Genomic DNA, 26,082 nt, shown 5'->3' with positions numbered 1-26,082 from the left:
AAGGGAGAGGTCACTTTGATAGGATTGTACTATTGACCCCCAAATAGTCAGTGGGAAATTGAGGAGCAAATATGTAAGGAGAATACAAATGGCTGCAAGGAAAATAGGATGGTGATAGTTGGGGACTTTAACTTTCCTAGCATTGGAGAAACGTACTGAGTGTATTCAGGAGGAATTTCTCATTCAGTATATGGATGGTCCAACTAGAGAGGGGGCAAAACTTGACCTTCACTTGGGAAATAAGGAAGGGCAGGTGATAGAAGTGTTAGTGAGGGATCACTTTTGGACCTGTGACCATAATTCCATTAGTTTTAAGATAGCTATGGAGAATGGTAGGTCTGGCCCAAAAGTTAAAATTCTAAATTGGGGCAAGGCCAGTTTTGATGGTATTAGACAGGAACTTTCAAAAGTTGATCGAGAGAGACTGTTGGCAGGCAAAGGGACAGCTGGTAAGTGTCCGGCTTTCAAAAGTGTGTTAACCAGGCTTCAGGTTAAGCAAATTCCATTTAGAGTGAAGGCAAGGCAGGTAGAAGTAGGTAACCCTGGATGACTCGGGATATTGAGGCACTGGTCAAAAAGAAGAAGACATATGACATGCATCAGCAGCTGGGATCAAGTGGATCGCTTGAAGAGTAGAGAGATTGTCGGAGTAGTGTTAAGAGAGAAAAAAGGGGACATGAGATTGCTTTGGCAGATAAGGCAAAGGAGAATTCAGAGAACTTCTACAAATACATAAAGGGCAAAAGAGGAACAAGGGAGAGTAGGGCCTCTTAAGGATCTACAAGGTCATCTATGTGCAGAGCCACAAGAGATGGGTGAGATCCTAAATTAATATTTCTCATTGGTACTTACTGTACTGTGTACAGTTCTGGTCACCTATTATAGAAAGGATATTATTAAACTAGAAAGCGGACAGACAACATTTACGAGGATACTACTGGGACTTGATGGTTTGAGTTATAAGGGGAGGCTGGATAGACTGGGACTTTTTTTCCTGAAGTGTAGGGGGCATAGGGGTGATCTTATAGAAGTCTATAAATTAATGAGGGGCATAGTTGAGGTAGATAGTCAACATCTTTCCCCAAAGGGAGGGGAGTCTAAAACTAGAAGGGATAGGTTTAAGGTAAGAGGGGAGAGATACAAAAGGGTCCAGAGGGCCGGGGTGGGGGGGGGGGGGGGGGGGGGGGGAACGACACTCTGGGTTGGGGCTTTACGAAGGATGGAGGTGGGGGAAGCGGAGTGGGGGGAGGGAGGGGTGGTTTGGGGCGGGGGGTCCTTTGTGTACATCTCCAGATGGGAGTTGCCATACGAGCAGTGATGCTAGTAAACAGAAGCAATGTGAGGGAGGGGACTAAGGGGAGAGGAGGAAGGGTTTGGGGTGGGGAATGAGGGTGTGAGGGGAATGCAATGGCGACTAAGTTGACTTTGTGGCTGGGTGCAGGAATGTATGGAGTGGGCGGCCATTTTGGTTGGCCTTGGACAAGAGGGAAACTTGGAGGTAGGGAGAGTCAGGTTGGGATGGCCGATCTTTATATACGGCGGGGGCGGGGGTGGGGGGGGCAGAACCCCCCCGGTGAGGATAGTGACAGCCCGGTGGTGCTTTGATTTGGCACTCCTCGCAGACAAGATGTTCTGCAAGAAGGTGGCCTCGATGATAAAGGAAACGGTCACTCGCTGGTACCACGTCTTGTTATGCTCTTGGCGTGACATAAGCCGCTTCCTTGATGTACACTCTGACAAAGGAAGGTTCAGACGTGGAGATAACTTCAACACGTTTATTAAACTATTTACAATACTCCTACTCTGATTCGCCTCTACTGTTAATCCTTCTATAGCTACTCAGACTGACTAACCTGTCTGCTACAATCCACGTGGTGGGTGTGATATTGAATCAACCCTGTGTCTGTACGCACTGAGTGTCTCCACTGGAAAGAGGAAGATCATGTGTGCTGTGTCCTTTATATATGGGTTGGTGTAATGCCCTCCTGTGGTAGTGTCACCTCTGTATGTATCGTGAATGCCCATTGGTCGTGTCCTATCTTACTGACCTATTGGTTGAATGTCTGTGTGTCATGTCTCTGGTGCTCCCTCTAGTGTCTAGCTAGTCTACGATTACTTACATTAATCCCTTGTGTATCTACAGTGATGCATATCACCACAAAAGTGGATTCGAAGTGGTGGGATGCCCTGCCACTGTCCTTGGCAGGAAGGATGCAGACCGTAAAGATGAACATTCTCCTGAGGTTTCTATTTGTTTTCCTGTCCCTTCCGATATTCTTCCAAAGTTATTCTTTCGGAGGGCAAGGGTCACCTGGACTCGAAACGTTAGCTCTTTTCTCTCCCTACAGATGCTGTCAGACCTGCTGAGATTTTCCAGCATTTTCTCATTAATCTCAACATGTTTGGGCATGTTTTGGGCAGATGTGATGGTCAGGATCCAGAGAGATTTTTTGCAGAGAAGATTACCTGTGGGGGGCAGGCGCTGCCAAATCTGCTTCATTACTATTGGGCGGTAAATGTGGAGAAGGAGCGGGAGTGGTGGGGGGAGGAGTGGGTGCAGGTGGAGGAGGGCTCCTGTGTGGTGGTGTGATTAAGGCTCTGGTGACGACCCCCCTCCAGTTCTCAGTAGCCTAGTCGTGGTGTCATCCCTCATGATATGGAACCAGCTGAGGCAGCACTTTGGAGTAGGGGCCATGTCGGTATTGGCCCCAATATGCAGGAATCATAGATTCATACCAGCAGGTACAGACACAACGTACACGAGCTGGCATAGGAAGGGGTAGAGCGGGAAGGGATCTGTTCTTAAAAGGGTGGTTCGAGAGGCTGGAAGAGTTGCGAGGGAAATTCCATCTGCCAAGGGGGAGTGAATTTGGGTACGTTGTGGGATTATGGAAGTAAGGAGCTCCCCTCATTTCCTTAGCTGCCAAAGTATACTCTACTGGAGAGGTTGCTAACTCAGGATAGCTGGGGAAAGGGAAGGTTGTGAATATTTACGGGTGGTTGTTGGAAACGGAGAAAGCGCCAGTGGAGGAGATAAGACGGAAAAGGGAGTAGGAGCTGGGCATAGACCCTGAGGGAGGGGCTCTGGAGTGAGATTATGCACCGGGTGAATTTGACATCATGTACGAGGATGATTTAGTTTAAGGTGGTGCACAGGGCTCATATGACTCAGGTTTGTATGAGTGGGTTATTCCCTGAGCTACAGGACAAATGGAGGGGTGCACAAGGGAGCCTGTGAATTATGTCCCTATGTTCTGGTCTTGCCCGAATTTGGGGAAATTCTTGGTATCAATTTTCAATACACGTTTGGAGATCGTGGGGGTGAGAATTGCACCGTGCTTATTGGTGGAGATTTTGAGTGTTTCAGAGCTGCTAGAGAGGAAGGGGCCGATGTTGTGGCCTTCGCCACTCTGATTGCAGGGCGGTAAATCCTACTGGGATGTTGCGCTGCCGAAGGTGTCGGCTTGCTTGGGGTATATGGCAGAGTTCTTACAATTGGAGAAAATTAAGTTTGCTCTCGAGGGTCAGAAGAAGGATTTTATGTAAGATGGAGGCTCTTTCTGTCTCCATTCAAGGATCTGTTTGTCGCCAGTGAATGGGGTGTGGTGTTTGTGTTGGTTAAGAGGAGAAAATGACAAACTGTTTGCAAATTGGCTGCATCTTCTATTGATTGTTTGATTTATTGATTGTGTCTGGAATTAAATATATTTTTTGAAAAAAGAAAAATAGGGTATTATTCCAGTCAAGGAGTGGTCAGCTCGAGCAATTGAAGTGCCTCGAATAAGCACAATGATATTTTAGGCTAACTTAAATTAAAGTATTCATATTAAAGATGGCCAGAGAAAATGGCCATTTTTCAGGAAACTAAGACCTCACACATTGTGAGAGACTCTCTGGTTTCATCTGTGGTGGAACTGTTGCGAGCGGGAACAGAAAATTTGGCATTCCAGCCAAAACGCCATTCACTCTCATTGGCACCAGAAAATCCCAGCCATGAACAAAGACAGAAGATTTTGTGGCTAATTTCTAAAACTAGACAAAGACCTTTAAAATGGTTGAATCTATACCTATCCTGAACAAAAGGAGCAATCATGACACTTGCAGCCGCTTAACTCTGAAGAGACAATAATGGCCCCCTGGAGGCTGCAGAGACCAAATTCAAAGAGAACAAAGAGTCCTTTTGCATTTCATAAACTAGTCTGGTCAGCTGGAGCCTAATCATCAGGTAGGATAAAGGACCCTGCAACCTGCAGCCCTTAGGGGCTGGTTTAGCTCACCAGGCTAAATCGCTGGCTTTTAAAGCAGACCAAGCAGGCCAGCAGCACGGCTCGATTCCCGTACCAGCCTCCCCGGACAGGCGCCGGAATGTGGCGACTAGGGGCTTTTCACAGTAACTTCATTGAAGCCTACTCGTGACAATAAGCGATTTTCATTTCATTTTTCATTTCATAAAATCTCTACAGCACAGAAGCCATCAGGTTTGCACCGACCATTCAAAAGACCACCTGACCTAAGCTCAATCCTCCTCCATGTAACCCCAGCCTAAGGGGGGCAATTTAGCATGGCCAATCCACCAAATTTACACATCTTTCGACTGGTCCCCAGAATGGAAAATTCCTATTTAACCATCTCGGGAACCCAGACGGAGGAATTTACACCTTTTATCAAATATACTGTGAAGTGGTATGAGTCACGTGATACAGAATCCTCTGGCTTGTGCAACCAGGAATATTGCCCTGCTGTACTGAAAAAAACTTCAGTGTGCTATTTTACCATCTACAAGCAGCAGCACAGAAGAGTCCTGCCCAAATTGAACACTTGGCGCCATCTACACTGTTTCTGCTGGAAGCTCTGTATATCGCATACAAGCCTGATTCATCTCTGCGTGCCTAACTCCTTGTGTGAAGTCAACTCCACTGTGAAACTGAATTATACAGCATTCGTTTTCAACCTGCCAACCTCTCAAAAGGAATACCTCATTGGACTTTGATTTTGGACACATGTGAAATGATAATTCCCCTCTGTGGCCTTTGCCCTGTAAATATTTCTTTTCTCCATCTCCCTTTTACGGTACGAGTGCACAAGGGGGTATGTGGGGGCCCTCTCCCTGCACTGAGTGTGTGCATATAAACTAACCCTTTGAGTTCACCCCAAAATGGACTTGTGAGGTTATTAATAGAAATCTGATCACACCACAACTGAGTGTTTGGGAAATACCCTAATGCTTATAAAGAAAGAAGCAAATTGAAAACATCTTTCTGTTTACGGACGGGTTGAGAGAGGAGAAATCAGGGCTGTTTAGATAACTTCCCAACCCCCCCCCCCCCACCCCCACACACCCTTACTGCTTGTAACAAAGTGTTGTCTTACATGGTCAGATTTCTGAGTATTTTGAGGTTTCCTTCAATCCTATGGTTATGATTTAGCAGAATAATTTTATCCATTCTCAGGAAATACATGTATTTTAGTTCAGTTTCAAAACTATCCAAAATTTCAAAGTAAAACACGCTTTTGATGTTTTGCTGTCCTTCACCAATTTAACTGGATTATAGTAGACAGCTGGAAAGACTGCAAAAAATTACAGTAATCAGAATTTTTTTTCAAGCAAATGAAACAAAAGTTTTATCCACTGGCAACAGCAGCCTTCATGTTTAAAGAGTGTCAATGCCCAGCAAATGAAGTAATCAGAACTCTTTGGGTAAAGCAAGATCATGATCTTTTTTAGAACTTTATCTTGCCAAAGAAGGGGTCATTTTGAAATAAGATCTCTGCAGTTTGAATTTATCATTTCACTTCTAATTGAACTTTTGTTTCTAAATGTTAAAGAACTCCATCTTCCTGGTTACCAAACTATAAAGACAACTTTCTTTTTGATGAGATACACATGGGGCGCGATTCTCTGACACCACGCCGGTTGGGAGAATAGCGGGCCGCGCCGTTTTTTCCCGTGACGCTGGTCCGATGCGCTCCCTCTATTCTCCCAACCGGCCAAATTTTTGGAATCGTGCATCGCGCGCAAAACCACGGCGACTCGCCCGATGCAGGCAAAAAGTCGCTTCCCCGGCACATCCGCTATTCTCCGGGCTGGATGGGCCGACGTCTTGATGCACGGTAAGTATGTCGCCGTTCACACCTGCTTTTTAAAGTCACCAGCCAGTCGTGCTGGCTGACGAGGTGTGAGGAGATGAGCGGACCGTCCCAGAGTCTCGGCAAACTGGGGAAGGCATCCCCGAGAACACAGCGGCCAGTGGTGGTGGGGGGGGGGGGGGAGAGGGAGAAGTGGGGGGAGAGGGATAAGTGGGGGGGGGGGAAAGAGGGAGAAGTGGGGGGGGGGGGAAGTGGGGGGGGGGGGGAAGAGGGAGAAGTGGGGGGGGAGAGGGAGAAGTGGGGGGGAGAGGGAGAAGTGGGGGGGAGAGGGAGAAGTGGGGGGGAGAGGGAGAAGTGGGGGGGAGAGGGAGAAGTGGGGGGGAGGGGGAGAGGGAGAAGTGGGGGGTGAGAGGGAGAAGTGGGGGGGAGAGGGAGAAGTGGGGGGGGAGAGGGAGAAGTGGGGGGGGAGAGGGAGAAGTGGGGGGGAGAGGGAGAAGTGGGGGGGGAGAGGGAGAAGTGGGGGGGAGAGGGAGAAGTGGGGGGGAGGGGGAGAGGGAGAAGTGGGGGGGAGAGGGGAGAAGTGGGGTGAGAGGGAGAAGTGGGGGGGGAGAGGGAGAAGTGGGAGGGAGAGAGAAGTGGGGGGGGAGAGAGAAGTGGGGGGGGAGGAGGGAGAAGTGGGGGGGGAGAGGGAGAAGTGGGGGGGGGAGCGGGAGAAGTGGGGGGGGAGAGGGAGAAGTGGGGGGGAGAGGGAGAAGTGGGGGGGGAGAGGGAGAAGTGGGGGGGGAGAGGGAGAAGTGGGGGGGAGGGGGAGAGAGAGAAGTGGGGGAGAGAGGGAGAAGTGGGGGGGAGAGGGAGAAGTGGGGGTGAGAGGGAGAAGTGGGAGGGAGAGAGAAGTGGGGGGGGAGAGAGAAGTGGGGGGGAGAGGGAGAAGTGGGGGGGGAGAGGGAGAAGTGGGGGGGGAGAGGGAGAAGTGGGGGGGAGAGAGAAGTGGGGGGAGAGAGAAGTGGGGGGGGAGAGAGAAGTGGGGGGGAGAAAGAAGTGGGGGGGAGAAAGAAGTGGGGGGGAGAGGGAGAAGTGGGGGGGAGAGAGAAGTGGGGGGGGAGAGGGAGAAGTGGGGGGGAGAGGGAGAAGTGGGGGGAGAGGGAGAAGAGGGGGGGGAGGGAGAAGTGGGGGGGGGGAGAGGGAGATGTGGGGGGGGGGAGAGGGAGAAGTGGGTGGGAGAGGGAGAAGTGGGGGAGGGAGAGAGAAGTGGGGGGGGAGAGGGAGAAGTGGGGGGGAGAGGGAGAAGTGGGGGGGAAGAGGGAGAAGTGGGGGGGAGAGGGAGAAGTGGGGGGGGGAGAGAGAGAAGTGGCGGGGAGAGGGAGAAGTGGGGGGGGAGAGGGAGAAGTGGGGGGGAGAGGGAGAAGTGGGGGAGGGAGAGGGAGAAGTGGGGGGGGAGAGGGAGAAGTGGGGGGGGGGAGAGGGAGAAGAGGGGGGGGAGAGAGAAGTGGGGGGGAGAGGGAGAAGTGGGGGGGAGAGGGAGAAGTGGGGGGAGAGGGAGAAGAGGGGGGTGAGGGAGAAGTGGGGGGGAGAGGGAGAAGTGGGAGAGGGAGAGAGAAGTGGGGGGGGAGAGGGGAAGTGGGGGGAGAGAGGGAGAAGTGGGGGGGGGAGAGAGGGAGAAGTGGGGGGGGGGGGAGAGGGAGAAGTGGGGGGGAGAGGGAGAAGTGGGGGGAGAGGGAGAAGTGGGGGGGGAGAGGGAGAAGTGGGGGGGAGAGGGAGAAGTGGGGGGGAGAGGGAGAAGTGGGGGGTGAGGGAGAAGTGGGGGGGGAGAGGGAGAAGTGGGGGGGAGAGGGAGAAGTGGGGGGGAGAGGGAGAAGTGGGGGGGAGAGGGAGAAGTGGGGGGGAAGAGGGAGAAGTGGGGGGGAGAGGGAGAAGTGGGGGGGGAGAGAGAGAAGTGGGGGGGGAGGGAGAAGTGGGGGGAGAGAGGGAGAAGTGGGGGGGAGAGGGAAAAGTGGGGGGGAGAGGGAGAAGTGGGGGGGAGAGGGAGAAGTGGGGGGGGAGAGGGAGAAGTGGGGGGAGAGGGAGAAGTGGGAGGGAGAGAGAAGTGGTGGGGGAGAGGGAGAAGTGGGGGGGAGAGGGAGAAGTGGGGGGGAGAGGGAGAAGTGGGGGGTGAGAGGGAGAAGTGGGTGGGAGAGGAAGAAGTGGGGGGGAGAGGGAGAAGTGGGGGGGGAAGAGGGGAGGTGGGGAGAGGGAGGAGGGGAGAGGGAGGGAGGGGTGGGAGGGGGGAGAGGGAGAGAGTGGAGTGGGTCGTCCACCCCCAGATGCAGCATGTCAGCCGCCCTGCCAGGATGGTCACGAGGACACGGCCGCTGGTTCCCCTGTGGCTGATGGGCACAGCCCACTGACGCACGGTGGTATCCCGTGGCAGGCAGCTGCCGAGGTGTCGAATAACCTCCATCTAACATGTCGTTTCTCTGCCCCCCAGCACCCTTCTGTAGGTGACCATAATGTATTCGAACAGAACGGCTATGTTCGGCGCAGTGGTTGGGGCCGCTGCACAGCAGTTGGAGATCGAGCAACGTCCACAACCACATCCCATTGTGGATGCAGGGCCAGCTGCAGCAGCAGAGGGAAGGGCCAAGGAGCTGCCCGTCGCTGAGCAGCATGGGGGGGGGGGGGGGGAGGAGGAGGAGGAGGAGGAGGAGGAGGCATTGATGGTGGAGCCAAGGTGCCAGAGGTGACGACCAAGGCCGAGGGTGTACCGTGGCCGGGTCTCTTTCGAGACAATGCCGAACATTACCTGCAGGAGGAGACTCCGGTTGAGCAGAGAGACGGTGACACATATCTGTCACCTCGTGGTGCACCTCACCCCACGTGGAACGGGAGGAGGACACGCGATCCCGGTTGCCGTCAAGGTGACGGTGGCACTTAACTTTTATGCGACCGGCTCCTTCCAGTCTCCGAGCGGGGACCTATCCGGGATCTCGCAGTCATCGGTCCACAAGTGCATCCGGGATGTGACCGAAGCCCTGTTTGCCATCGCCGACCGCTACATCACCTTTACCGAGGACCAAGCAAGTCAAGACGCACAAGCCAGTGCATTTGCCAGCGTGGCCGGGATACCGATGGTCCAGGGTCTCATTGATTGTGTTCACGGCCCCATGCGCCCGCCTGCAGGGGACAGGGACATGTTCACAAACAGGAGGGGGACATACTCGATGAATATCCAGGTGGTATGAGACCCCCACATGAAGATCATGCACGTGTGCGCAAGGTTCCCTGGGAGTGTGCATGATGCGTACATTCTTGCGCAGTCATTCATCCCTGATATGTTTGAGGGACGGCCCCCCCGGCTGAGGGGCTGGGCGACAGGGGTTATCCACTGAGGTCTTGGCTGATGACGCCTATACGGAGGCCTCAGACCAACCCGGAGAACCTTTACAATGAGGCCCATGCAGCAACCAGGGGTGTGGTGGAGCGCTGCTTCGGCCTGTTGAAAATGGGATTCAGGTGCCTGGACCGCTCCGGAGGGGCCCTGCAGTACCAGCCCGAGAGGGTCGCTCGCATTGTAGTGGTCTGCTGTGCGCTGCACAACATCGCGATGCAGAGGGGAGATGCCCTGGTGGAGGAGTCGGAGGGAGAAGCCACTGGCAGTGGTGCCAACACGGAGACGGAGGAGGAGGAGGAGGTTGGTGGTGCGTCAGGCGCAGCACGCAGACACGACCCGGGTGCTGGTAATGCCCAGGAGGCTGTACGACGGCTCCGGCGAGGACAGTGGGCACGCGATGCGTTGGTGGCAGCAAGATTCTCACGCCGCGTGCGACGGCCCCGCTGAACACCAACACTACCACCTGGATCGCCAGTCATACAGACGGTCAGCACACAACTGCCACCACCACCACCACCACCACCACCACCCCCCACGCACCCCCGCTCTGCGTACACTGCTCCAGTTCTAAACCACCCTTACCACTGCAGCCAGACGGTATGGCACAACACTGAAGGCTGTGTCAGGGGGTGTGATCAGTGCCATGTTGAATGATGACAGCCCGCTCTGCGATGAGCTGTGAGCTCAGAATCGTTAGACAAAGTCTGACACATGGCAATAGCTGAACCATCCATCTCGGTGGTCGCTGAGTTCGTCAGGGACACTCCATCACGTGCCCGCATGGGGTAGCTGTGGGAGGGGGTGGGGGGGAAGGGACTGCACATCCGGCACCGAAGTTTCACCGCTCCTCAACCCCAGCGACACTCAGTCACCATCACGATCCCTGTGTCAACGGAAAAATCACACTTACATGTTAGGTGCAACAGTGCGTTTAATGGTGAATATTATGCACAGATGCCCGAGCCCCTACAACTAAACTGTGCCCTTCACCCGTGCCAACTTACTATGTGTCCCTCTCCATTGCCTTACGGACCCTACCACTATGTCTAAGTGAATCCCCAGGTGATACAGCAGGAGTGGAGGCGGGCTGCTGAGAATCACCCCCTGCGACATGTCTCCCCGTCGGCACTCGTTTCCTGGGGCGACCCGGCCTTGATGGGCCAGGCTGCTCCATGGGCTTTTCGGATGATGTGGTGCCACCCTACTCTGCCCGCTGCCCACCCAATGCACCAGGGATGGGACAGGGAGAGGCCGAGCGTTCAGGGAAGTCCCGTGATGGAGTTAATGGGATGGGCCCCAGAACCGCCTCCTCCCTCGGGGAGCCCGGTGGCCCCCGGGCCTCACTGTGGGAGGGAGGTGCGAGGGGGGAGGTGCCCCATCGCCCCACCGACACCTGCCAGTCCTGGAGGCCTGCAACAGTATCGACCAGGGTCCGAAGGTTCGCTGAGACGGAGTCCAGGGAGTTAGACATTCTCGCCAGGGACTGTGCGACCTCAACCTGTGAGTGCGTGACGCCATCCAGCACGTGTGTCAAGCGGTTGATGCTCTCCCCGACTGACTGCTGGGACTCTGCCATGGCGTGCTGGGACTGGGCCATGACCTGGTGAGACTCGGCCATGACCTGGTGAGACTCGGCCAGGGTGCGCCGGCAATGTCATGTTGGCTGTGGCGCATTGCTGCCTGTGAGAGGGCAGCCCTCTCCAGGGCCATGGATGACACGTGCACGTGAAGCCCAACGTCTTGCAGAACCTGACCCATGGCCGAAACTATTTCATCCATTGCCTCGACCGCTGGACGCGGTTTGACTCCTCTAACTGCGTCTGCAGCTGCTGGAAGACGGCCCTCATCCTGTCATTCTGTCCCTGGGTTTTGAAATACATCAGCTGTCCACATGGGTCGAGTAAATCCAGGAACCCGGGAAACGTCTGGGAGCCAGCTGAATGCTGGGCCTGGGCTGCCCTCTGACCGTCCAGCCCCTCGGCTGCTCCGACCTCCACCTGCTGTACCGGCTCAGCTGTGTGGTGCACACCAGACCGTGACCCAGGAGACTCATCACTTAATTGCCCAACCGAAGTGAGTTTCTCTGGGATGGTGGATGGTGTGGGAGACAGCAGTGCCGCAAGCTCTAGGTCCTCGTCCGTCATAAAATCAGCTGTGTCCTCGTTCAAGTCATATTCGAGCGCAGGCTGCACGCGGCCCATGTCTGGTTCTCCCTCAGGTGACTCTGTTGAGTGTGTCGCCGTCCTTTGTGCGTCCTGCTCGGGATTCCGGGGTTGGGAGGATGGCACTCCTGGCTGACCTCCTGCCACCATCTGGCGTGCGGCCGTGGGTGCGGTGGTCGTGGCAGATGGGCGCCAGTGTGTGGCACCAGACGGCCCTGGACATTCGTGAGCACGCCCTAGGGAACAGGATAATACGGGATTAGTTAGACACGCTCGGCCGGGCGTAGGATGGTCCAGTGGGTAGAGTGTGAGGGGACAGAGGATGGAGGGGACAGAGGATGGGGGGTCCAGTGGGTAAAGTGTGAGGGGACAGAGGATGGGCTGTGGGGTGGGGGTGGTTGTCATGCAGGGTTGTCTCACTTGGTTCTGCACCTCCAACCTCGCATTGCGCGACCTCCCGGGTGCCAGGTCCCCCAGCAAGGTCCAGTGCCCTCTCTTCAAAGACTGTCAGGGAGTGCATGAAGGGTGAACCCCCTCTGGTCCTGTTCCGCTCCCGGTTGTTGTGAGCAGTCTTGTCCTGTTGTTGGGGGGGGCATAGATAGATCATCACAATTCGGCAGGGAACATCAGGGCGTTCAGATATTGGCACAGGTTGGGGGGAAAGTTGCAGCTACACTATGGCATCTCTCCAGGGGGTCACAGCGCTCATGTGTATCTGTGACAACTTGGTTAACCACCCTCCACTCACTCTCGCCGGGGGGGGAGGTGGGTGATGAGGGACATTGGGGGGGGGGGGGGGGGATTGTTGTGACACGGGGGCACCCTCTTGGCACTTACCCTGGCAGCCCTGGTGAGGTCGTGGAGCTTCTTGTGGCACTGCTCCCCAGACCAAGGGGTCTGCCCCACAGGACTCACTGCCGTGCCTACCTCACGCCAGGCCCATCGCACAACGCTGGCAGGGTGGCGATGCCCTCTTCTAGGGCAGATGATGCCCCTCCGTTGCTCCACCTCATCGAGGAGGGTCTCGAGGTCAGTCTCCCCGAACCTCGGCGCGGCCCTCCGTGGCTCCGTCATTGTCAGGCCCTCACTGGTTTTGGTCGCTCGCGCCCTTTTACGACGCGGAGCGGCATCACTCGGGCGCCATTCTGGCGTCATTCGGGGGTCGCGGGCTTTTGCCGTCATTCCCCACGTGGTTCCCGCGGCCCCATTTCCGGGGCCAGAATCGTTCGGGAAACGGGCCGTGTAAAGCCGTCGTGAAACTCGGCCGCGTTCACGACGGCCTTCCCGATTTATCGCGGGAGCGGAGAATTCCGCCCATGATGTGCAACAAAACTATCCACACGAGATTACAGCCATATACATACTAGGGTGGCTCATTGGTTAGCACTGCTGCCTCACTGCGCCAGGGACCGACGTTCATTTCCAGCCTTGGGTAGCTGTCTGTGTGGAGTTTGCACGTTTTTCCAGTATCTGCATGAGTTTCCTCCTGGTTCTCCGGTGTACTTCCACAGTCCAAAGGTGTGCAGGTTAGGTTATTGGGTTACAGACTCGCTGGCCGACTGGCCTCCTTCCTTGTAGAGATAAGATCCTGATGGCTTTTTTTCACTTTTCAGAATGGGGTAGGTTGTGAAGAAACTAAATGCAGGAACATGTTCAGGACTATTGGAAAGCGTGGTGGTACAACATATCTATAAATCTGGGACAACCTGTAGGTTCCATTTTACAGTCACCCCACAATGAGTTACTAAATGGGAGTTCAAGATCAATGAAAGTGGGATGATAGTTGTCTTACCGACATGTAGCAATGCTAGGCAAGTATTATTTACTTTACATGTTTGACAATACTGATAAATCAAAGTGGCGCTGAATGAAAGGGGGAGGAGATTTCAGTGCTGCCGGGGAAGAGCAGTGATGCGAGGTGAATTGGGTAGCTTTTTCCAAAGAGCGAGCACAGACAGGCCAAATGCCTGTACTCTCAGTGAGTCTATTCTGTGCCACTGTTTTGAAAATGTGTAACAAGCAAGTTTTCAAAAGAAAAGAAAAAGTAATCAAGATTAGTTTGGTTTAATATTTAATCTAATCCTGCAAACTGAATTTTCGGTTACACTTTTAATAAGGAATTATTTGGAAAGCATGTAGGTTTCATAGAGCAATAGAAATTAAAATAGAGAGTAGTATTGGGTAGTATTGAAGCGGAAAAGATTATGATACAGCAAGCTCACATTTGATACCATAGATGTTACCTTCTTTTCTTTGGCTGACAATAAGGCTGTGGACCTTACATCTCTGGCTTGCATTTCAACTTTCGGCTGTTCCACAACTGTTTTTGAACTTACATCCATAACTGAACATTTTTGGAAAGCCTGAAAGATTAAAGTACAGGATGTTAGCCAAAAAAAAAATCAACCACATATCAGCTTACTGCAGAGTCCAGCAATTTCATTTTATGAAGCCAAGACACAACATCAGAGTTTACACGGCGGGGGGGGGGGAGAAAAAAAACACATTTTTTAAAAAAAGCACTGTCAAATGCTTTCTGTCTCTTGAGATTAAAAAGAAAATATTTTGACCTCAACAGTTAATCGATGAATTGGCCTTCGGCGGATTATTACTAATTCAACAGCTAACTGCTCAGCTTCATCACTAACAATGTCTTTGAAGAACTTAAATGCAAAGATAGCTGTTTTGAGTTTACTGGATGCCGGAAAATTCTGCAATTTGTTGAGGATTCTGTTTAGTTGTCCAAATAGTTGTCAGCTGTGGGTGGGTCAGTTAGGAGCGCTCTCACCTCTGACTCACAAGGTCAAGGGTTCAAATCCAACTCCAAAGGGTGAGCACAAGGTCTCGGCTGACACTCGAGAGCAGTATTGATGGAGTTGCTCTGTCAGAGGTGTTGTCCTTTAGGTAAGAGAGAAAATGGAGCCCCAGGTTGTCCCTTCAGGCAGGGGAGGCGGTGGTTCAGTGATATTGTTGCTGGACTAGTAATCCAGAGACTCTCGAATCCCACCACGGCAAATGGTGAAATTTGAATTCAATAAGAAATCTGGAATTAAAAGTCTAATGATGACCACAAAACCATTGTCGATTGTTGTAAAACCTGACCTGGTTCACTAATGACTTTTAGGGAAGGAAATCTGCTGTCCTTACCTGGTCTGGCCTCCATGTGACTCCAGATCCACAGCAATGTGGTTGACTCTTTTTCCCCTTGGGGTGGGCAATAAATGCTGGCCAGTGACGAGATTTTTTAACTGATTCATTTTTTAACCCATGAACGAGTTTTAAAAAATGTAAAAGACTTTATGATGAGAGGAGAGAAGTTATTCTCATGTCCTCCTGACCAATGTTTATCTCAACCAGAACTTCTAAAGAAGACTGGTCATTATCGCATTGTTGCTTGTGTGGGAGTTTACTCTTCACAATTTGGCTGTTGCGATTTTCTTTTAATCATTTATGGGATGTGGGCCAGCATTTGTTGCCCATCCTTAGTTGCCTTTGAGAAAGAAGTGGTGGCTCACCTTCTTGAACCATTGCAGTCCATGTTGTGTAGCTACATCCACAGCACTGTTAGGGAGGGAGTCCCAGGATTTTGATCCAGTGACAGTGAAGCAACAGCAATACAGTTCCAAGTCAGGATAATGTGTGACTTGAAGCAGAACTCACAGATGGTGGTGTTCCCATGCATCTCACCAACATCAACATAGACACTGTAAATGACAATGGTACACCAAGCCTGGTCGGCCCTTCAAAGTCCTCCTTACTAACATCTGGGCCTTGTGCTAAAATTGGGAGAGCTGTCTACAGATGAGTCGAGCAGCAGCCTGGCATATTCATACACACGGAATGGTACCTTGCAGACAATGTTCAAGACACCACCATCACAATTAAGGATGGGGTGGCACAGTGATAAACAGACAGGAGGGAGGTGGCCTTGGGAGTCCTAAACATAGATGGTGGACCCCATGAAGTCTCATGGCATCATGTCAAACATGGACAAGGAAACCCCCCTGATGGTTGTTATATACCGTCCTCCTTCAACTGCTGAATCAGTACTCGCCCACGTTGAACACCACTTGAAAGAAACATCAAGGATGGCAAGGGCACAGAATAATAATAATATTTATTGTCACAAGTAGGTGTACATTAACACTGCGATGAAGTTACTGTGAAAAGCCCCTGATCGCCACATTCCGGCGCCTGTTCGGGTACACAGTGGGGGAATTCAGAATGTCCAAATGACCTAACAGCACGTCTTTCAGGACTTGTGGGAGGAAACCGGAGCACCCGGAGGAAACCCACGGAGACACAGGGAGAATATGCAGACGCCACACGGACAGTGACCCAAGCTGGGAATCGAACCTGGGACCCTGGTGCTATGAAGCAACAGTGCTAACCACTGTGCTACCATGCCGCCCAAGGGCTTATTTAAGTGGCAGTCCCTACAGCTCTGCCCCTCTCCACTGTGGGTTCACCGGGAAAAAAATCCACATTTGCTCAGGTTGAGTTTGTAGCCCGAGAAGGCTCCAAACTCAGGAACGCCATGATCCCTTACATACCGCTTTGGGGGTCTGCGACGCAGAGGAGCAGGTCATCCACATACAGTAACTCTGTGCTCTGTCTCCCCTCCGGATTCCCTTCCAGTTTTTCACCACTGTGGCTTGATTGCCAGGGCGAATAGCAGCAGGGGCAGCCGGCATCCCCACCTTGTGCCTCTGTGCAGCTGAAGGTATTTGGAGCTGGTGGTGTTAGTCCAAAACATAGGACTTGGCTCCTCCCTCTGCAACTGAATGCTTGACTTCCTGACTTCAATGTCCATCGCCCAGAGTCGCTTGGTAGTACCACCACAGACCAAACTGGATGAGTTCTAAAAGGCTTAACTGGGTGAGGGAACCAGCAAAAAATACTTGACTTTGTCCTCACCAATTTATCTGTCACAGATCTGTCCATGACAGTATTGGTAGGAGTGACCACCGCACTGTCCCTGTGGAGACGTAGTTACTTCTTGTTTAATTTTTCCAATAAAGGGGCAATTTAGTGTGGCCAATCTACCTACCTTGTATATCTTGGGTTGTGGGGGCGAGAACCATGCAGACACGAGGAGAATGTGCAAACTCCACATAGACAGCGACCCAGGATTGACCCCCGGTCCTTGGTGCCATGAAGCAACAGTGCTAACCACTGTGCTACCTTCTTGCCCAGTGAAGTTCTATCTTCACACTGAGGATACTCTCCATTATGTTGTGTGGCACTACCATCATGCTAAATGTGATAAACTCCAAACAAATCTAAAAACTCAAAATAATCATCCATGGGGATGCTGAGAGCCATCAGCAACAGTTTGATACAACAGAATCGCTTTCTATATAATTTCAAAGGGCATTTAAGAATCATATGTAATAATTCCTTCCCTATAGAGCATTAGTGAACCAGATGTTTCGATAGTACGATAATCAACAATAGTTTCATGGCCACTACCATGGAGACTAGTTATTAATTCCATTTTTTATGCCATGGCAAGATTTGAACCCATGTTTCCAGCGCATTTGCAATTTGGATTGCTAGTTCAGTGTCATTACCAGTATGCCATCGCCTCTCCCTATACCTACATTGCAATAATGATTATAGTTCAAAGTATTTAATTGGCTGTAAATCATCTTGGGGTGTCCACAAGTCACGTGAGGTGCAATATAAATGGAACTCGTTCTTTATGGCAGAGGTCAGCTTCCAATTCATTGTTGTAAATAATTTTAGAGTACCCAATTCTTTTTTTTTCCCCCATTAAGGGGCAATTTAGCATGACCAATCCACCTACCCTGCACTTCTTTTTTTTGGGTTGTGGGGTGAGACCCACACAGACACGGGTAGAATGTCAGCTTCCAATTCATAGCATACAATAGGACAATTCCAAGATTTACTTCAAAACCAAAATTTGTCAAACAATATAACTGGATATCACAAAACTAATCAGTAAAGAAATGCATTAAATGTAAATAGGCAACTTTTACTATTTGCAGTTCAGCAACTAAGTCTAATGCATTCAAAATACCAACATCAATTTTACATAGGATAGAATGCCAAAAAATCACCTTCCTTATAAACAGATTTGTATTTCAATTGAATTTGAACATAAACATTACTTTCTGAACTTCACAAGCTGCTGATAGTACATATTATTTCCATGAAACCATTTATTCTTTATAATACATTAAACCATAGACAGGTGCCAAATCATAAAATTTACAGTGCAGGTGGAGCCATTCAGCCTACCAAGTCTACACCGGCCCCTGAAAGAGCACCTTACCTAAGCCCACACCTCCACCCTACCCCGGTAACCCAGCAACCCCACCTAACCTTTGGACACTGCTGGGAAATTTAGCATGACCAATCCACCTAATCCGCACGTCTTTGGAGCAACTAGAGCACCCGGAGGTAACCCACGCAGACAGGTGGAGAACGTGCAGACTCCGCACAGGAAGTTACCCAAGCCGAGAATTGAACCTGGGTCCCTGGCGTTGTGAAGCAACAATGCTAACCACTGTGCTACCGTACCGCCAACGCTGAATATCTGTCTTTAATATAAGGGGCTGAATTCTCTGCCGTTGGGATCTATGTTTTGCCGGCTTCCCAGGATGTCCCGACGGCGTGGGGCTGCCTCACAATGGGGAACCCCATTGACCAGCTGGCGAAACAGAACATCCCGATGGCATTCTGAACCAGAAATCTGGCGCAGCAGGATGGAGAAACCCGCCCCACGTGTTTCATTTTAGGATTCATTAGAATTCATTCCTCACTGAACCAGACTAGTTTAATTCATAACAAATTGATAGCCTTTTTTATGTAGTCTACACTTCTTGTAAGCATGACTCTTACATCCCATGACACTATCACTGAGATAATTTGTTAAATATCCCAATTATAAATTTATTTATTCATTGCCTGAAGGCCTAAAATTCCTTATGTACATTTATTTGCTTCTATGCAGGATCTGTGTAGACTCTCAAAGTTTAATAAAAAGAATGAAATAGATTTTTCATAAGGACTTCAGAATTAGCTGAAAGAAGTGGGTTAAGAAGCTAGATTTCTTTTTATAAAAATAAAGTAGAAAAATACAGCCACGGATTAATGGGATAACCTATGCCACTAAAAACATATCAATTTCCTCTAAACTCTAGCTGTTCTGACACAGTGAAAAATGTCAACTATGTGGATTATTTCCAATGATAAGACTTGTGAAATTGGAGCCTACCAAAAATTGTGGTTTCAAACACATTGGGTAAATTTAACTGTAATGCATTGTCCCTTGTCTAAATTATCTGGGTAAAAGATTGTAACTACCACCAGATCCAATATGAAGTATAATATTTGTGAGTTGGAAGATTGTTCTGCATAGTACTCAGGCAATAGAAATTTATATTTGTGAACATAGCTTCTGTAGAAAATAATTAAACGTTACCTTAAAAATAAATTCAAATACCAATGTTATTTTATGTACTACAGCAGAGAAAGTACAAAAGGTGGCAGCATGACACGTACTTAAATCAGGAAAGCTGAACAATCATAAGATTAGATTACAATGCTGCACAGCACTGAGCGGGATTTCTTGAGAGGTTTGGTCTACAATTACAATATTCTAGTTAATGGTCACACTGCTCATTGTAACAGGTTTACCGCAAACATTTGCCCAGCTGCCTCGAAGCATTTTAAATCTGTCTTGACAACATTTTCCACCAAAATGGTAATATTTGAAAGGAAGGATTTTACTTTTAAGAGGGGAAAGATTAATGCAAGCCTCCATCAATTTTGCCCATCCACCAAACTGAATCCAAACTGTTAAAATCAGAACCAACCCAGTTTCCAGTCAGTGATGTTTTTGTCCGAGTACTTTCTCTCCATTTTTGCTTTGATCAAGTCAATATTATGAAGTTATTAAGCTGACCTGGACTCCATTTTCATTTCAGTTTGGTACCATTTTACTCTGCTCCAAGTCTCCAAGAGCAATGAGGCAGCTGAGTAAATCTGTTGTTGGGCATCATCCAAAACTGCTCCAGAGTCAATGCTCAAGTCAATGGCTCGCTCTAGGCAACGATTGTTGCCTACACAATGTCAAAAACAAACCAAAATTCCTGAGAGAAATCCCATTCTGTTTATATGCTGACACTCTTCCATGCAGACTATCTGCGCTTTTAATTATGTTTCTTGTGATTTGCAAATCACCTGCCCTTTGACCATTTTGACACAAAAAAAATGCCAACTATGTGGATTGTTTTCACTAATGCGTTTTTTAAATTATATGTCCCAACAGTCCAAAATTAAAATTTTTATCTTAAAATTAAGTTTTGTGGAAGCAAAACATGTCATAAACAGCCAAGCTCGAAATACCCTTCCTCACAAATCACAATTTAATTTTTCATGGCTCCCATATGCTTTTAAGCCACATAATCTGCATTGAGTTTTTAAAAATACCTTTTGTATATATATGGTGGTGGTTAATTAATTGTTTTAACTGCTGAATTGGAACGGAGTAGAAAACCCTCTTCAATGATTTATGTTAAAACATTGCAGAGGGTGAACTTAGTTTCCTTGATCAAATGTTGACATGAATGTTGACCATTTTTTTAAAAAAAAACGTTCCCACACAGTCTGTATACACTCAGCTTCTCAATCTGACGAGAAACTTTTATCTAGTCACAAGATGTATTTCTGCACATTTCAGTCATAAATCCCAGTGTTCCGGGCAGCAAGGTGGCGCAGTGAGTAGCACTGCTGCCTCACGGCGCCAAGGTCCCAGGTTCGATCCCGGCTCTGGGTCACTGTCCGTGTGGAGTTTGCACATTCTCCCCGTGTTTGTGTGGGTTTCGCCCCCACAACCCAAAGATGTGCAGGCTAGGTGGATTGACCATGCTAAATTGCCCCTTAATTGGAAAAAATGAATTGGGTAATCTAAATTTATAAAAAAAAAGAAAAAAAAGAGGAAAAAAAATCCCAGTGTTCCTAATCACTCCAAAAGTCATATTAGAATGATGTGCCTCATTATCATTTGATATCTGTGTCATATATAGAAAGGAGCAGCACAATGCTAATGAAAGGTGACTGAGTCATTTTATTAGATTAACTCAACCATAAGAATTCAATGCAGCTCCTCCATATACATTGCAAAACAGTCAGTTGAGACTATTCAAACTACAATTTGGCTTTCTTCATGAAAGTATTATGTACCTAGTACACTCAGATCCAAAAAACACATCAGCGAGACAGGCATAACAATATCGCCATCAAAGTAAAGAAAGGGACACAACACAACAGGTGCTGCAACTTCTTATTCACATTAGCCAATTCACCAAAACCCCACTGCAGGTAAATTGGGCTGACAGGCATTTCACAATACTGCATTCAAATGGCAGTCCCAGCTTTTCTTGTCATGTTAAGCAGCAAATGGCACTTGTCAAACGAATCGCAGCACATGTGCCAGCAAGAATAACAAAGTGCAAAAAGGAGAGTTTGCTGAAACAGCCATGAATAATTCACGGTGAAGTTGCATTAAATGCGATCAAATAACCAGCTGACAAACATGTTCTGATGTGGACATCCTTTCAAAAGCTTAGCTAATACAATTGCCCCACTCTAAATTTTGTCTGCACCAAAACCGACTACTCAACCCACTGACATTACTCGGAGATGCATTTAAACAGCCCTGTTCACTAGCTGGTTTCTTTTCTCAAATTTCCATTTCAGAGTCTGATTACGTAAAGGCATAAATATTAACAATTTGTTGATTCGCAAAACAGATTCAGCAAGAAAGTTACTTTTTCCCCCTCTTCCCTACCTTTTCATTGCTAATACCTTACTATTTTACGTTTTCATTACTGAACAGCTTGTATTGGAAAGTGGCTCTATATAGGCATTCAGGATCCTGAGCTTTACAGGGGACACAAGAGGACAAAAGCAAGGAGGTGATGATGGAACCTTTTTAAACATTAGCTCGGTCTCGAAAGGATTGTGTCCAGTTCTGGGCTTTGCATGGATGAGGGACTTCAGTTATGTGGATAGATTGGAGAAGCTGAGGTAATTATTTTCCCAGGAGAGAAGGTCAAGAGAAATTTGTTCGATATGTTCAAAACCATGAGGTCTCGAGAAGAGTCAATAGAAACTATTTACTGGCAGAAGGGTCAAAATTTAAAGTGATTGGCAAAAGAAAAAATTGCCACAAGAGGAAATACTTTTCGTGATTGCAATGCACTGCCTGGAAGTGTGGTGGAGGCAGATTCTATGTTGTTTTAAACGGGAACTGGATCAGCACCTGAAGAGAAAATAAGTGCAGAGCTATGGAGAAAGGGCAGGGGAGTAGGGCTAGTTCAGAAGCTTGTGTCGAGAGCCATCACGAACATGCAGGGCTAATTGAACTGTGCTGTATCTGTTTTATTATTCAATGTAAACCCAATGCTGAATTATGGTTTATGCTGCAGATCAAATTTAGCAACTAAGTATGAGTTGTGCATGAATGTTACAAAGCAACCATACCAGCATACAAAGCCAGATCTCTGACTTCATTTTTTTAAAATTTAGAGTATCAAATTATATTTTTCCAATTAAGGGGCAATTTAGCCTGCCCTGCACATATTTTTGGGTTGTGGGCGTCAGACCAACGCAGGCACGGGATGAATGTGCAAACTCCACACGGACAGTGACCCAGGGCCGGGATTGAACCTGGGTCCTCAGCGCTGTGAGGCAGCAGTGCTAACCACTGCACAACGTTTCGCCCTGGATCTCTGACTTCATAAACATGCTCAGTCACATTCCCCAATATCAGTGAAAGATGGCTCACTACCAGCCTAAGTGGCACTAATCACAGCTATTCATACAGGCCTGTAACAAGTTAATAGCCAAAAGCATCCTAGAAAGCTGCCCACTAAGAGCTGTTTTGGTGCCTTCAACATCTCTATTATTGGTTTATTTACACTGAAGGCTTGCCTCCGGCACTGCAATTGCCATTTATAAATTGGCGTGTGTTTGGCATACTTCAGTTTGTTACTTTGTCTGTTTCTTTCCTGATCCTGCAGTCTTTGTGTTGCAGAGAGTGCAGAAGAGGTTTAAAATAATGGTTCCAGGCATGAGAAACTTCAGTCATGAGGATAGATTGGAGAGGTTGGGACTGTTCTCCTTGGAGAGAAGAAGGCTAAGAGGAGATTTGTTCAAAGTCATGAGGGGGCTGGACAGAGTGAATAGGGAGAAAACGTTCCCGTTTGTAAAAGGATCAAGTACAAGAGAGGGCACAGATTTAAAGTGATTTGCAAAAGAAACAAATCTGAAATGAGAAAGCTTTTTCCACACAGAGCTGTTCGGGCCTCAAATGCACTGCCTGGAAGTGTGGTGGAGGCAGGTCCAATCGAGGCATTCAAGATGGCATTAGATGATTATTTGAATAGAAACAGGGGTTGGGGGAAAAACACAAAGTCACGATGCACGTGACTTTTTAGCTTGTCTCTGTGGCGCAATCGGTTAGCGCGTTCGGCTGTTAACCGAAAGGTTGGTGGTTCGAGCCCACCCAGGGACGCACGTTTTTTGGGGCAGCAGGGTAGCATGGTGGTTAGCATAAATGCTTCACAGCTCCAGGGTCCCAGGTTCGATTCCCGGCTGGGTCACTGTCTGTGTGGAGTCTGCACGTCCTCCCCCTGTGTGCGTGGGTTTCCTCTGGGTGCTCCGGTTTCCTCCCACAGTCCAAAGATGTGCGGGTTAGGTGGATTGGCCATGCTAAATTGCCCGTAGTGTCCTAATAAAAGTAGGGTTAAGGGGGAGGTTGTTGGGTTACGGGTATAGGGTGGATACGTGGGTTTGAGTAGGGTGATCATGGCTCGGCACAACATTGAGGGGCGAAGGGCCTGTTCTGTGCTGTACTGTTCTATGTTCTACGTTTGGAGAGCACGCTTGGAGAGCCTGTGCAGACATGATTGGACAAATGGCTTCCTCCTCCGTCATAACAATTCTGTGGTGCTGTACAGCAAAACAAATGACATAGGAGAGTGATGCTTCATAGTAATGTACACCATTCCAGAGGGCAAAATTAAAATAATACTGATTTACTACTTACTCCACTATAGTCGCCCAATTACAATGCAAATAAATAAGTGAGTTTGAGATACTAATCCAAAGGAGGTCCTGGGCACATATTGAGGCAACCCTTCCCTCCTTTTTTCTGAAGTGATAAGAATGGCGTCATCAAATGTTGAGGTAGTCATGTTTGCTAGCTGACAGTGGGTTGCACAGTCCAACTTGCCTGCACAGCTCCTCAATTTTAAACCCCGTAACCACGAAAGAGGTTTCATCAGCCCAAGCAAAATTACAAAGTCCAATTTCAAGATAAATACACACATGGAAGCCTGTACATATGCAGTTACTTTCTGGAACCTCCATTACTATGGATTCCATTGTGCAATATAAAACAGAACAGTTTCCATTACATTGGGACCTAAAGCACTATTGTAAAAGAAGAGCATTATGGGATGCTGAAATAGGATAGATTACTGCTAATCTTCTAAAGACCCTGCATGCATCTCCAAACAATAATGAAAAGCTGCATATTTGACTTTCGTCACAAGTGTAATAATGAAATGTTTCTGGTATGTCTCCTCAATCCATAACGTAACTGAGATTGATCACCTCTCAGCCCTCTGTCAATGCGACTTCTAAATTATCTGCCTCAAGGCAACTTTCCCTGATTTTCTTCAGTATTCCTCATTCCAATGCCTCGTCTCTTCTGCCAGGTGCAGGCCACAAAGCCAGAGCTAACGCTGTGAATTTGGAGACACAAGGCTTTCATTCTGCAACACACTATCGATAGATTTAGATTAAATAGCATCAGAATCTATGATAGTTCTAGTCATTAAAGTTTAAAATATCTAAGGCCTCAGAATCATCATTCACACCTCAATTAGAAGAAATAAAATGCAGTGTGTCTCAGTAAATAACCTCTGGGAATTTGACAACATTTGCACTTTTCGCTGAAAGCTAAAATTTGTTTCATTATAATTAATGATTAGTATTTACCTGAAGTTCTGCCATTATCCGGTCACCTTCATCTTCATCTTCCTTGACGGCAGAAGTGGCTACTGGGACAGATGTTGATGCCATCTCTTTCATTTCCATGGGACTTCTTGGTGACTTTACGAGCACTGGACTATTCTCTTCAGACTATCAAAAAACAAAAATGACAGCATTCGATTGGGATTGATCCATAATGGAACACTTGCTTATTTACTAATCTCGCTCCAAGACACTTGTGGTTGGTGAGGAAAATGGAAAAAGCACATTAATGTGGTAGGTGCTGCACTTCTGAGGTAAGACCACAAGCACATATTACCACAGCAAGATGCAGGAGTTTTCCTCTTCATCTAACTATTCTCTATTGCACGTGTATTTGATACCAACACTGGATGCCTGAACCGGTTGTTTATTCCAGCTCAAGATGCCTTACATTGCACACAATACAGAAAGGAAAACATATTTCAAATTAAAATTCCAGTGCCATACAACTGTTGTACATATTACATGCTTAAAAAATCCAACAAATCTATACCAAGAACAGCAATGCTTCAAATGCTAGCAAAGTGACACAAACAGAAAATGCTAGAAAGACTCAGAATTTGTGGTGAAAGAAAAACAGTAAATATTTGAGGTAAGTGACCTTATGCCAGAAGGATTCTAGCCTTAGGGTCATCTACCTGAAATGCTAACTTTGTTAGATGCATCCTTCGATGCTGTCAAATGGATATCAATGGATGGCTGGTTTAGCACACTGGGCTAAATCGCTGGCTTTTAAAGCCGACCAAGGCAGGCCAGCAGCACGGTTCAATTCCCGTACCAGCCTCCCCGAACAGGCGCCGGAATGTGGCGACTAGGGGCTTTTCACAGTAACTTCATTGAAGCCTACTCGTGACAATAAGCAATTTTCATTTCAATACCGATAACAGTGCTTCATACAAACTAACATTCCAAGCAATATGTTATCTGAAACACTCCCTCAAATGGAGCTGCTGGCCCAAGGAGCTTCTGGTCTCTCCTTTGGAACTCAAGAAGAGTTAAATTTTTTGAGAACCCTATACCCGCTTAAACTGCTGATATGCCCATTTAGGTTGGATAAGTAAATGGACTCCTAAAACTTATAATAAAAATATTGCAAATTATTTCAATTCAGAAACTGCAGATCTTGGGACAGAGCATGTAAGCAATGGCAGATGTTGCACCCATGTAACTAGCTCTCAAATCCTCAAGCAACTATTTCCACAAGGGAGCAAGGAACAGAACATGTGAATCCCTTCAGCCTGGCCAAGAGGAGCATTGACATAATTGTTTAAGTAGATTACCTGAAAATCCTATCTGTGGGGAAAGCTAACAAGAGGAAAAGATAAAAGCTCTTAACAAGGAGATTGAAAGTACATCCTTGTCAAGTATTTATAAGTTTATGAGAGAGCTATG

General features: G+C 48.3%; 1 protein-coding gene and 1 non-coding gene across 16 annotated transcripts in view; one reads left to right on the top strand and one right to left on the bottom strand.

The window, feature by feature from the left end:
* The window catches only part of LOC119966444 (sickle tail protein homolog), a 764,531-nt gene that overhangs the window by 9,540 nt on the left and 728,909 nt on the right, over positions 1 to 26,082 (bottom strand). For all 15 annotated transcript variants that reach the window (XM_038798122.1, XM_038798124.1, XM_038798119.1 and 12 more), the window contains 2 exons: positions 24,655 to 24,798; positions 13,860 to 13,979 (listed from right to left, as the gene is read on the bottom strand). In XM_038798122.1, the coding sequence (XP_038654050.1) occupies positions 13,860 to 13,979; positions 24,655 to 24,798 (264 nt within the window). The remainder of the gene's footprint in view (positions 1 to 13,859; positions 13,980 to 24,654; positions 24,799 to 26,082) is intronic.
* On the top strand, positions 23,091 to 23,164 carry trnan-guu. The gene has a single exon. It is a non-coding gene; the product is annotated as a tRNA-Asn (tRNA).

Source organism: Scyliorhinus canicula, chromosome 5 (assembly GCF_902713615.1).
Source record: "Scyliorhinus canicula chromosome 5, sScyCan1.1, whole genome shotgun sequence".
Taxonomy (NCBI): domain Eukaryota; kingdom Metazoa; phylum Chordata; class Chondrichthyes; order Carcharhiniformes; family Scyliorhinidae; genus Scyliorhinus; species Scyliorhinus canicula.
The sequence above is the reverse complement of the archived record's forward strand: the minus strand, read 5'-3'. Positions and strand labels throughout refer to the sequence as shown.